This window comes from Muscardinus avellanarius, assembly GCF_963383645.1.
Source record: "Muscardinus avellanarius genome assembly, chromosome: 8".
In the NCBI taxonomy this organism is placed as follows: Eukaryota; Metazoa; Chordata; class Mammalia; order Rodentia; family Gliridae; genus Muscardinus; species Muscardinus avellanarius.
In genome coordinates, this window is record NC_137794.1 from 18,058,779 (window position 1) to 18,072,700 (window position 13,922).

The 13,922-nt window shown below is 36.4% G+C and overlaps 1 protein-coding gene across 3 annotated transcripts in view; it reads left to right on the plus strand.

Annotated features, from left to right (window-relative positions):
- PHF3 (PHD finger protein 3) overlaps window positions 1-13,922 on the plus strand; it is a gene marked incomplete at both ends in the record, with an annotated part of 93,687 nt that overhangs the window by 66,438 nt on the left and 13,327 nt on the right. For all 3 annotated transcript variants that reach the window (XM_080699735.1, XM_080699733.1, XM_080699734.1), the window contains 5 exons: window positions 2,325-2,441; window positions 4,799-4,930; window positions 5,729-5,864; window positions 12,879-13,074; window positions 13,745-13,892. In XM_080699735.1, coding sequence (XP_080555861.1) covers window positions 2,325-2,441; window positions 4,799-4,930; window positions 5,729-5,864; window positions 12,879-13,074; window positions 13,745-13,892 — 729 coding nt within the window. The remainder of the gene's footprint in view (window positions 1-2,324; window positions 2,442-4,798; window positions 4,931-5,728; window positions 5,865-12,878; window positions 13,075-13,744; window positions 13,893-13,922) is intronic.

Below are 13,922 nucleotides of genomic sequence, written 5' to 3' on the forward strand. Positions count from 1 at the left end.
TACGGTCTTACTGAGTTGTGGAGGGCCTCACTAAATACCTGAGTCTTGACCGTAAACCACCTATCTCAGCCTCCCAAGTACTGGGATTACAAGTATGTGCTATCACTTCTGGCTTCATAAATTACTTTTAAGATATCTTAAAGCCAGGGTTGGGCATGGTGGCGCACGCTTGTAATCCCCGCGCTTGGGAGGCAGAGACAGGAGGATCGCACAGGTTCGAAGCCAGCCGCACGCGCTGGCTTAGGAGACCCTGTTTCCAAATAAAAATGTAAAAATAGGTCTGGGAATGTGGCCCGGAGGTAGAAGGGCTTCCAGGAACCCCAGTACCACCAAAATAAAAAATAAAAAAAAATAAGATATCTTAAAGCCAGGCTTGAGGCAGGAAGATTGCTTGAGCCCAGGAGTTCAAAGCCCTTCTGGGTAATATAGTGAGTCTCCTTCTCAAAACAAAACAACTTGATAACAGTTTTTAGTAAATACAGCTTTAATTCTAAATATCTTTTAACAGTGGAGTAAACATTGCCTGAACTCCTTATCTGTTCTGGGAATTTTTTGTTTGAGGCTTACGGGAAATCTGAAATGTGTCTGTGAGTGTGTACCAAAGGGATCTCATTGATGAGTGCACCAAGCACAAGTGATGCCAGTGAACATATTTTCAGGTCCATACAAATTTATCTTGTTTTTGTTACATTTATTCAGGCCCAGCTGTGATTTTGCTACAGATGACTCTAGGTACAATATAATATTATTAAAAACAATCTCCTTACCTGAAAGTTTGCACACAAGTAATATAAATTTGTGCAGGGTTATTAAGTTAACATTTAAGTCAGTCCTCTCTCCATGCATTCTGCATTCATGTGTTCAAGCAATAGCAGATCAAAAATTCTAAAAATTACCCTTTTTCTCAATATGTACAGACTTATTTTCTAGTTTTTATTCTTTAACTGATACAATTCACATAGCCCTTACAAACTATATTACATATAGTTAATTCTAGAGATGATTTAAACTACAGTCATGTGTCCTTTAACGATAGGGATGTATTTATTTTTTTTTATTTTGCGGGTCTGGGGATGGAACCCAGGGGCATTTGACCTCCGAGCTATACCACCTGCCCTATTTTTTATTCTTTATTTTGAAACAAGGTCTCACTGAGTTGCAGAGGGCCTCACTAAGTAGCTGAGGCTGTCTGCAAACCGCGATCTTCCGGTCTCAGCCTCCCGAATGCTGGGATTACAAGCGTGGGCCACCATGCCCGGCTGATAGGGATGTATTCTGAAGAAATCATTGTCGAGCAGTTTTGCCATTGTGTATCACAGGATATATTTGATACACTAAGATAGCTACATCTCATCTTTCCGTCGGTGATAAAATCTTATGAGTCCACCATCATACATGAGGTATATTGTTGGCTGAGATGTTGTTACATGCCACATGACTGTGTATAGGAGCATGTGCTTAGGTGATATGCAAATAGTACATCATCCTGAATAAAGAACTTGCATCTGAGGATTTTGGTATTCCATGGAGTGGTCCTAGAACTCGCCCTGCAGATTCTGAGGGACAACTGTATCTGATTTGAAGTATTTTCTTAAGTATGCTAATAGCTACTTAAGAAAAGTCTATATTGTACAATCTGCTATGATGTCCAAGAGAAACCAGATATAGTAATCTAGTAATGTAATCTAGAACCTTTTTCTTAGTAATTAAGTAATGGCCAATTGACTTTAGATTTTCTTCTTGAATTTAATTCTTTCCAGTGCCCCCACCCCCCTTTTTGGTGGTAGTGGGGTTCCTGGAAGCCCTTCTACCTCCGGGCTACACTCCCAGACCTATTTTATTTTTGGAAACAGGGTCTCTTAAGCCAACACGGCTGGCTTTGAACCTGTGCGATCCTCCTGTCTCTGTCTCCCAAGCGCATGGATTACAAGCGTGCACCACCACGCCCGGCGCCTCCAGTGGCCCCTTTTAAGATCTTTAACAATAAGGAGACATCATATTGAGCAAGGCTCTGTTATTTGGTAGCTTGGGTGCATTATAGCTTGGCTCTTACGATGGTTTATGTCCTTGGGTAGGCTCAATGCAATGTTTGAGCTGATATATGATGGTTCCATTCTGTATGCTTCTCCATTGTTGATTTTATATAAAATAAGTGTTTTGCTGCCTTAGTCTGTGTGTAGTAGGTAATATATAATAATATACATCACTAAATATTTTAAAATCAGACATCAAGGTTATATCTTTGTTTTTAAAAAATTTATGTAGAGTAACTTCTTTTTCTTTTTAAAATGTTTGTCTCTCTCCTCATTTATCAATCCATCCAGATACTATTTAAAAAGGTCTTGAAAGGTGAAGTAACTCCTGATCATCTTATAAGAATGAATCCAGAAGAACTAGCTTCTAAAGAGTTAGCTGCTTGGAGACGAAGAGAAAATAGACATGTAAATATAAATATATGTATTTACATATAAATATATGTATAGCTAGCATACCTATGTTTTTCAGTCACAGAGGAAAAATACAAAGTACACAGTAATACAGACTTTGTGCTTTTCTAATTACTTTACAATTCTCTTTTTCTCTTCTCTTTATTTTTCTTTTTTCTTTTTTTCTTTTTTCCTTTTTTTTAAGAAACTATGTTGCCTACACTGGCCTTGAACTCCTGGCCTTATGCAATCCTCCTACCTCAGCTTCTCCAAATAGCAACTGGTGCATGCCACCATGCCTGGCCTGTTCTGTTTCTTAAATTCTATGGTTTTCCCTGATCTCTGCAGATTTTTCTTTTCTCTCTGTTGTCTTGTTATATTTTGCAAATTGGAAGGCTGGGAAAATAGAGAAATTTTAAGCACATATGTACTTTTTATAAACACGGGTTATAGGTATTATGAATATTGGTAATTTGTAGAGCCAGATGGATTAAGTACACATTTACAATACTTTATATTTTGAAGGCTCAAATGGCAAAAGCTCTGGAAAAAATGTTTATTTTTCTGTTACTAACTCATCAATAAATCCTAACCTGAGTTGCCATATATAAATGTTTGTATAACAGAAATATTACATATTTAATTATGCAGTACTATTTGAGATGAAATTGGCATGTATAATAGCTACAGTATATTGCATTTTTAAAACTGAAAAATAATGACAGATGCCAAGAACTTTTAGTTGATAATGGTGTACTTGAAGTACGTTTAAAGATTAAGTGAATATGTGACTTACAGCTATTGTTAAAATGAGAGAGCCATATTATCCAATATTTTATTCTAATAGCTTCAGGATATTAGCTGTTTATTCTAGAAAATGATTAGTTATGGTTCATACTTGACTCTACATGATTTATCTAATTCTTTTGTTCATTCATGTGCACTAAACCTTTATGTGGATCTGTGCTAGATTTTGTTTGAAGATCAAAAGACATTGGTTTTAAAAACATTTTTATACTTTTATTGGTACAAGAAGGCTTGATTTAATGTCATATTTGTTAATCATTTCTTTACCTTCACCATGTAATTTCTCCTATTAATTTTTTTTCTTTTTTTTTTCTTTTTTTTTTGCGGGTCAGGGGATGGAACCCAGGGACATTCGACCGCCGAGCTATACCCCCTGCCCTATTTTTTTATTCTTTATTTTGAACCCGGGTCTCACTGAGTTGCAGAGGGCCTCACTAAGTACTTGAGTTTGTCCGCGAACTGCGTTCCTCTGGTCTCAGCCTCCCAAATGCTGGGATTATAAGTGTGCGCCACCGCACCCGGCTTCTTATTTTATTTTGAAAGTAATCTTACTTTTCTTTACCTTCATATTCCAAGTATGTACATACTTTTTTTGTTTTGAAACTGGTTGCACAATGTCAACTGAAATGAAGCGTCACTTATTCTTTCCTTAGGACACATCCCTCATTTTCTTTAAAGGATGATTTGTACTTAACAAAGCCCAGATATATGCAGTGTGTCTTTACCTTCTTACCCATTCTGTTCCAAGCTACCTTTTATCTCTTGCAATCCTTGCTAAATTTTAATGTCTTGTTTAGTTTGTTCAGTTGTGAATTATCAGTGTTAAATAGCCTTAGGAGACAACTAATAGGGGACTGCTGGATTATTTTTGATCTTTGAATAAACTGCCATTTGGGGGATGTTAAAACCATCAAATTAGGAATCTTAAGAGCAAGATGGCTCTTATTTTCCTGTGGCAGCTGCTAAAAAGTGCTGATTTCAAATATAAATATGTGTTACTACTTTGCAAATTACATTGCACTTTTGTTGCTTACAATATACATGTGAACTTTTTTTTTTTTTTTTTTGGTGGCACTGGGAGTGGAACCCAGGGGCTTTTCTACCTGCGGGCTATACTCCCAGACCTATTTTATATTTTATTTGGAAACAGGGTCTCGCTAAGTAGCTGAGGCTGGCTTCGAACCTGTGTGATCCTCCTGTCTCAGCCTCCCAAGTGCGGGGATTACAAGCGTGCGTCACCACGCCTGGCTCCATGTGAACTTTTCATGGCTGAAATTTAGAGTCTAATTTTCTTAACATCGGCTCTTAAAATAGCCTTTGGCATATTTAAGCACTCAGTATGTTTTTGTTTTTTTTTTTAATGAGAGAACTACCTACAAATTAAAAGTCATCTGTGTATGTACAGAAAAGTTTTTTTTACCCCAATATGATGTATGAATATAATGCACCAATAAAAAAATTTTTAAACAGTTATCTATGATGATTTATTCTTAGATAAGCTATTATTATTTAAAAGTATACATTGGAAGTAAATATTTAAATCTTTTTAAAATTTTTTTTGTTAGACCATAGAGATGATTGAGAAAGAGCAGAGAGAAGTAGAAAGACGACCAATCACAAAAATAACTCATAAAGGTGAAATAGAAATTGAGAGTGATGCCCCAATGAAAGAACAGGAAGCAGCCATGGAGATACAGGTAAAGATATTAGATGTGTCATGTCTTATAGCTAACAGCATGAAGACTCCAAAAGAATTTATTGGCCTACTGTCCTTTAAGGTTGAAAAATAATTTTAAAAGTGCTTATTTTATTGGTTTAATGGTTTTTTACAGTTGTTCAGAGTATTGTTCCTCTTAGTACATAGATTATTTGCATTATGGGATCATGTCAGGTACTTCTTACAATATAGATTCCTAAGATACTACTTCTTAGTAGGCTTAGAAATCTGTAGGTATGTGTGTGTGTTGCTAGGGCATTCTACATCTGAGTTATACCCCAGACTTACTTTATTTTTATATTTTATATTTTATATTTGGAAACAGGGTCTCACTACGTTAACTAGGCTCAGCAACTAGCTTCAAATCCCATGTATTTTATATTTTATATTTGGAAACAGGGTCTCACTAAGTTAACTAGGCTCAGCAACTAGCTTCAAATCCCAAGTATTGGGATTACAGCTGTGTACTACCACACCCAGCTATAGGTATTTCTTAAATAGACTGTAATTTGAATGTTAGTGCAGATTTCTCTGTTTTCAAATTTGAGTGAGGAAAATGTTTGAAGTTTTACTAAAAGCTTTGAACAATGAGGAATTTTGAGCATTTTCTTTACCTGAATAGCTAGCTTTTTTAAAGAAATAGTAAAAAATATCAAAACCTCACCTATATGAGTATAATTTCATTTTGGAAAAGTATCAGTGTGTAATATAAATTGACTTTTAAAATTGATGCCAAATTTTATCATGCAAAACTAATTTTTACTCTCACTTTTGTTAGGAACCTATAGCCAATAAGTCATTGGAGAAGCCAGAAGGATCTGAAAAACAAAAAGAGGAGACTGAGTCCATGTCTAAAGATACCACTAGTCAACACAGACAGCATCTTTTTGATCTTAACTGCAAAATTTGCATAGGTAATTGAAAATTTTCTTCCTAAAATGTGCATTCATTTTTAAAGGGGAATAAATACTTCATGTTTGTATTTGTAATTTAAGTAAGTTTTCTTAGTTTTGGTGAGGCAGCAACACCCCACTCTTTTTTTAGCAGTAGCATATATTTCTGTGACTTGTTTTTAGGGTTTGAGGTATAGTTTTTATTATCTGGAATTAATTATATCATGTCATCTGAGCTTATCAGTCTTTGCCAGCATCAAATAATAAGAGTTTTTTTTTTTTTAATAAAAAGAATTTAACAGAAAGAGCATCAAAATTTGTGGGCAGTTGCTATAGTGCTATCATTTGCTAAGTGAAGGAGTAAAATGTCATTCAGGAGTAAAATGGCATTCAGTGTTGCCATTTTAAAGGTCTTCACTGGCCTCGATCCTCCTGTCTCAGCCTCCTAAGTGCTAGGATTACTGGCATGTGCCACCACGCTGAGCCTATTATATAAATAAAAGTAAATCAGAAATAATTTTAATTGCAGAATATTTTTTAGAGCAACTTTTAGGTTTACAGTAAAAGGTACAGAGAATTCCCTTACACCTCTTTCCCCTACAAATGCATAGCCTCCTCATTTTCAGTATTCACCACTAGAGTGGTACAGTTGTTACAATTAACGAGCCTGTACTTGACACATCATAATCACCCAAAATACATAGTTTGCCTTAGGGTTCACTCTTGGCATGGTACATTTTGTGGGTTTGTATGAATGTAGAATGACATGAATCCCACATTATAATACACAATAGTATGTTCACTGCCCTAAAAATCCTCTGTACTCTGTTCATCCCCAGCAGTCCTATCAAACCCTGGCAATCACTGATCTTTTTACTATCTTCATAGTTTTGCTTCTTTCAGAACATTACATAGCTTGGATCATACAGTATATAGGATTTTCAGATTGGTTTTTACTTGGTAATAGGCATTTTTAAGGTTTGTCCGTTTCTTGCTTGATAATTCTTTTTTTTTTTTAGCACTAAATAATACTTCATTTTCTGGTTATACCAGTTTATCCTTACTAAAGGACATTTTGTTTGGCAGTTTTGAGTAAAACTGCTAATGAACATTCATGTGAGGATTTTGTGTGCATATAAATTTTTATCCCCTTTGAATAAATATCAAAGAGGATAATTTTTCATATAGTAATATATGTTTATTTTCATAAGAAATTGCCATCTTGTCTTCTAAAGTGGCTGTATCATTTTGCCTTCCCACCAGCAATAAAAGATGCCTAGTATTTTCCTTAGAATTTAATATTGTCAATAGGTTTGGATTTGGTCATTCTAATTGGTTTGTCTTTATCTCATTGGTGTTTAAACTTTTAATTCCCTAATGACATTTGATATTGAGCATGTTTTCATAGGTGAGGTGTTTGTTCAGATCTTTGGTCTTTTTTTTTTTTGGTGGTACTGGGGGTGGAACCCAGATGCTTTCTACCTCTGGGCTATACTCCCAGACCTTTTTTATATTTTTATTTGGAAACAGGGTCTCACTAAGTTGCTGAAAGCCTCACTAAGTAGCTGAGGCTGGCTTTGAAACCCGTGTGATCCTCGTCTCAGCCTCCCAAGCACGGGGAATACAAGTGTGCGCCACCACGCCCAGCATCTTTAGTCATTTTTTTAACTGGGTTATTTTTTATATTTGAGTTTTGAGAGTTCTTTGTATATTTTGAATAGTAATTCTTCAGCAAATTTGTATTGTGCAGATAGTTTCTCTCAGTCTGGCCTGTATTCTCTTTCTCTTGACATTGTTTTTCACCAGAGAGAAGTGTGTTTAATTTAATTGAGTCTTATTCTTTTTTTGACATACTGTGTTGCTGTCATTGCAGTACCCAAGGTTATTTAGGTTCTCTTCTGTGTTAACTTACATGAATTTTTTTATAGTATTGTATTTTTACATTTAGGTCTCTGTTCCATTTTGAGTTAATTTATATGAAGGGTGGAAGGTCTATATCTAGAAATTATGATTATTATTATTTGCATATGCATGCTATTGTCTTTGCTTCTTTGTCAAAGATCATTTGAGTGTAACTATTTCTGTGAGTCTGTTTCTGGGCTCTCTGGTTCTGTTCTGTCAGTTCATCTGTTCTTTTGCTGATATCACAATGCCTTGATTACTTTAGCTTGTCTTGACAGCCAGGTAGTTTCAGTGCTCTGAGTTTATTCTCCTTCAGTATTATGTTATTCTGGGTTGTTTGCTCAGAAATCATCTTTTCTCTTGCATTCTTATCCTGATTATTCATTCAGTAAGTGTTTATTGAGCTTTTCATGTCAGATATTTTGTTGAGAACAGGGAATATAGTAGTGAAAATATTTCTCATGTTATTGAAGCTTTAAGCAAAACGATAAAACGGACAGGTGATTATTAAGGTTACAGAAGTACAATTGTTATAATTGTATTTGGCACAAAGACCTAATCTACTACACTGGGTTGACAGGAGTGGGGACTTGGCTGAAGAATTGACATTTAAGCCAAGATGTGAAGGTTGAAAAATATTCCTGCAAAGAGATAGATAGGACATTCTAGATACTGGGAATGACATGAATTTGAGTTTAAAAAGAGGTGAGAAGTGCATAATTTGGTTGAAGACATAGAGATTTTATTTTCAAGTACCTTACAGCCCTTGCTTTTCACACTTCAGTTAGTGCTTCAGTAGTGGCAGTGAAATTAGTTTAATTAGTAACTGGCGTTTGAAATCAAACAGCAATGTAATAGAATATATCACTATGAATTAACACTTACACAGGTATGACTTTATGAAATTTTAGTTACACTTTTATAATATAAAAGTGTACCCATACACAAATACATAAGTTTAAGTGTCACATGAGAACATTGGTTAAATACTAACTAGATTTGACGTATTAACCAGAGTTTAGGATTTTTTTCTTCTTGATATGGTGCATTTTGGAACGAGTGTAATTTTCTAAACTGTACTGATGTTTTTTTAATATTTTAGCAACTAAGTAGCACTGCATTATGGAGTTACAGTCATGAATTGCTGCTGTTTATAGCAACCAGTGAGAGACAAATTTATTTTATTGAATTCTTTCCATTACTTCTCAGTACTGTTGTATTCTGATACACTTTCAGTAAAAAGAAGAAACCTATTTTAGGTTCTTGCTATAACATGTTAATTTTAGTAATTATAAGTTGTTTAATATCTTTTTGTAATTTTTCACATCAGTAAGAGGAATTACACCACCAAGTTCATACATATTACTCATGATATGTTTTAGACTTTTTTTGTGTGTGGTCCTGAGGATGGAACCCAGAGGCCTCTACCTCCAGGCTATGCCCCGGACCTATTTTATTTTTTTATTTTTTATTTTTATTTTTATTTTTTATTTTTTATTGGTGCAATGTATTCATACATCATAATGGTACAAAGAAAATACTTTTGTAGACATACATGCACACATTGCCCAGTTAGCCCCTACCCGTTCCCTCCCCATCCCTCCTTCCCATGCTTGGCTTAGTGGTTGACGTCTAGTTTTATTGCAATTTATCCAATATTTACGATGATAATCTCACAAAACAGTTTTATTTGTCTGATACCAAGCTTTTGATGACTAAACGATAACAGTTCAATATTTCTTTTTGCTTTCTTTCTTACCAGAGAATATTTTTTTCTTTTCTTTTCTTTTCTTTTTTTTTTTTAGATGAAGCTATCATACATTTATTTATTTAGTATTCAGAAAAAAATCTATCCTAATATTGAATATGGACTCTAGATAACCAAAACAATCTTGAAGAAGAACAAAGCTAGAAGATGTATATTTTCTGATTTCAAACTATATAAAGCTACAATAATTGAAACAGTGTAGTACTGTTATAAAGGCAGATATACAAACCACTGGAGTTAAATAAAAGCCTAGAGCTAAATTCTTCCATATATTGTCAAGTTGTTTTTGACAAGGTTTCCACAAACATTTGGTGGAGGAAATAATAATCTTAACTAAATATTGTTGAAAAATAATTACATGAAAAAGAATGAAATTGGACCCTTAACTAATCCTATATACAAATATTAACTCAAAATAGATAAAAGACCTAAATATAAATCTTAAAGCTATAAACTTTTAGGAGAAAATCTGGGTCATAAAACCTCACAACATTGAAATTGGCAGTGATTTCTTGGATATGATTTCAATGGCACAGGCAACAAAAGGGTATACAAACTCCCTAAAAAATAAAAAAAAAATCGTATATCCAAAGACAATGTAAACAGAGTTAAAAGTTACTGATAGAATGGGATAAAAATATTTCCAAATGCTATATCTGAAGGTATATGAATATTCCAGCTAGAAATCCTAAAAATAGCAACAATAAAAGCAAACAATACAATTTAGAGATAGGTAAAAGACTAACATAAATAATGAATCTCCACAGATAACCAATCTTAGTTGTCTGTTGGATGGAAAATCTTATTTCTCTGGTTCTGGTGTGTATTACCTATTTCTTCTTTGTAGTTAATCTCTTTGAGTATTTTCTCTAGCGCTGGTTTTGAAGACATAAATTCCTTCAGTTTCTGTTTGACGTGGAAGCTTCTTATTTCTCCATCTAATTTGATAGAAAGTTTTTCTGGGTAGGAAATGTTTGGCTGGAAGTTGTTTTCTTTCAGAGTTTGGAATATGTTACTCCAAGTCCTTCTGGCTCTCATGCCTTGGTTTGGGAAGTCTGGAGTGATTCTAATTGGTTTGCCTCTGAATGTCACTTGGCCCTTTGTTTTTGTTGCCTTTAAGATTCTCTGCTTGGCTTCCACATTGGTCATTTTGACAATTATGTGGCGTGGGGATCCTCTTCTCCGATCCTGTCTAACAGGGGTTCTGTAAGTTTCCTGGACCTGTGTATCGACCTCTTGCTCTATGTTTGGAAAATTTTCTGCTATTATTTCCTTGAAAAGATTGTTAATCCCTTTGGTTTCACCTTTTTTTCTCTCCTCTATTCCAATTATTCTTAGGTTAGCTCTCTTAAAATGGGCCCATATTTCTTCAATATCAGATTCCTGCTGTCGGATTTTTTTTTCTAAATTAGAAACTATGTGTTCATTTTTTGAATGATCATCTTCTAGGAGCGAGATTCTATTCTCCATGTGGTCTAATCGGTTGTTTGTACTTTGAGTTGAGGCCTTTACTTCATTAATTGCATCCTTTATCTCTTTTTGGCTCTCTCTGAATTCTTTTCGAAACACCTCTATTATTTCTACAGTTATTTTCCTGATTTGATCTTCTATAAATCTCTGCATTTCTGTTTTATCAGATTGTGATGTTGTGGGGTTGTGGGCATTCATTGCTCCATTGTTATTCCTCTTTCCCATGATTTCGGAAGTTTGTGCCTTCTCTGGGTTCTTCCCTGGGTCACTACGACTTCACTTAATGTGCTGTGGATCTCGAGTCTATGGTATCTCAGTTCCCACTACTCCTTTACTGGGTTGTATCGCAGAGACTCAGACCCTGGGAGTCAATCGAGGCTGCTTTAGACCATGGGAGTTGCCAGGTTGGGCGTTCTCCTATGGTGTAATATCTCTGCCACCACCACTCCCCCACTGGGTCAAGTCCCTGGGAGTACAGTACTGGGATTTCTCCTCTAGGGGCCGCAATTTGACTCACTGTTGAGTGCGCAGATGGAGCTGTCATGGACTCGGTGAATTCGCTGCTGCTGCCGCCAGTAGCAATATGGCGCCGCTGTCAAGCTCTCGGCCGTGAGGCTGGTGTATTTCTTCTCTGTTTTGGAACTCCACTCTGAGTCTTTGCAGTGTGCGCTGAGCCCAGCCCCTGGGAGTTTTAGCTGTTCCCTGCGTGGAAAAATCTGCCGAATCCCGCCCGGCTGTTCCACAGTGGCTCACCTCGGCTCGCTGTCCGCCGCTCCTCTCTGGAGTTTGGTAGGCTGTTGAGTGCGTTGGTCTGCTGCCGTCTGGTGAACTCGCTGCTGCCGCCAGCAGTAAGGCGCTGCTGCCGCGTTCTCGGGCGTGAGGCCGGCGTATCTCCTCTCTGGTTTCTGCGCTCTGTTATGAGTTCCCTTCCTCTCTGGAGTCTGGTGCTGCAAGGCAAAATGGCGCCCGCTGCTTCATGCCGTGGCTCCGGCTGCAGCACTGCGGTCTGGTTTCTGGTGTCTCGTTTTTCCAGCCCTCTTTTCTCTGTCCCTTAAAATTACATCTTTTGTTTCTCTGCTGGTGGTGTTCTCTGGCTATGAAAGGCGCCGATTCTGTGGTAATAGAGTTTGGTTGTTAGAAGGGCTCGTAAGCCCCGTTTTGCTCCGTCGCCATCTTCCCAGAAGTCCCATCTTATATTTTATTTTGAAACAGCATCTCACTAAGTTGCTGAGAGTCTCACTAAGAAGCTGAGGCTGGCTTCAAACATTTGCGATCCTTTTGTCTCGGCCTCCCAAGTACTGGGATTACAAGTGTGCACCACCACACCCGGCTCAATATGTTTTAGATTTATGAGGTTTTTTGTAAAATGCTTTGAAGGGGAAATGAAGTACAGTATAAAGCCAGGCGTGGTGGCGTACACTTGTAATACCAGCACATTCAGGAGTCTAAAACCGGAGGATCGTGGTTCGTGGGCAGCCCTCAGCTACTAGTGAGGCCCTTTGCAACTCATTGAGCTCTGTTTCAAAATAAAGAATAAAAAATATATATAGGGCTAGGGGTGTAGCTCAGAGGTAGAATGCTCCTGGGTTCCATCCCCAGTACCTTTAAAAAAATAAAAGTATAGTATAATGTAACTCTGAACAATGTGTTGTGAGTTACATTTCAGATTAGTTTAGGTTTTTGTTTGAAAGAGGGCTGGCAGTGGGAATAACACTGGTAAATTTCCTGTTGATTCTTAAATTAGGTATAATGTAACTTGGGAGAAATAATAATGGTTAGATATTATTCCAGAAGATTTATTAGGGAAAGAACATAACTTTAGGAACTAAGAATGGCTCAAGTTATGAAATGGCAGTTAGCAGTAACGGTTTCTTTTTGGTGTCTTCTGGTTTCAGGTCGAATGGCACCACCTATAGATGATCTTTCTCCCAAAAAAGTGAAAGTTGTTGTTGGAGTAGCTCGGAAGCATTCAGACAATGAAGCAGAAAGTATAGCGGATGCATTGTCTTCAACTTCAAGCATTCTGGCTTCTGAATTCTTTGAAGAGGAGAAACACGAGTCTCCAAAATCAACATTCTCTCCTGCTCCACGGTAGTTTTCTCTCAGTTATAATTTCTAAAATAATCATTATAGATTTTGTTGTATTATACTTGGGGGTCTTCAGAAACAGACAAGTACTGTATTTCTTAGGAACCTTTCTTTTGAGATAGTAACTGTACCTTCCTGTACACTAAACTCTGAAAGTTATTATAATTAATTAACTTACTTACTCATTTAAGTACTGGGATTGTGAACCAAGGAGCTTTCTAACTCTGAGCTATACCCCAGCCTATGTTACTTTATTTTTTTATTTAATTTTGAAACAGTCTCACTAAGTTGCTGAGGGTGTGTGATCCCAAGTACTGGAATTACAAGCATGTGCCACCATGCCCATCTGAAAGTTAATTTATTTTTAGTTGTTAGAGTGAGAGATATGGGGGAGGTGGTGGTGGTGGTGACTCTTCAGTTATGCCAGTCACAAGAAGCAAGGGATGGGGTTACTAAAAATTTCTCGTACTTCACTGGACCTAGTCTATCTACGCCAGCTAAAACAAATGACTATGTAAATGTGAATGTAAAATGAAAATGTAAACATGCTTTGATCGTCTTTATGTATTTTGACCTTCTTGACATGCTAAAATTGGCAATAACTGATGACTAATTAGAAAATAAATTTAATCATGAATCTTTAGACTGTTAACTTTTAAATATCATTTTCTAGTCCAGAGATGCCTGGAACTGTTGAAGTTGAGTCTACCTTCTTGGCTCGGTTGAACTTCATCTGGAAAGGTTTTATCAACATGCCTTCGGTAGCAAAATTTGTTACTAAAGCCTACCCAGTTTCTGGCTCTCCTGAATACTTGACAGAGGTACTGTGAACTTTATTCTCTTTCTTTGCC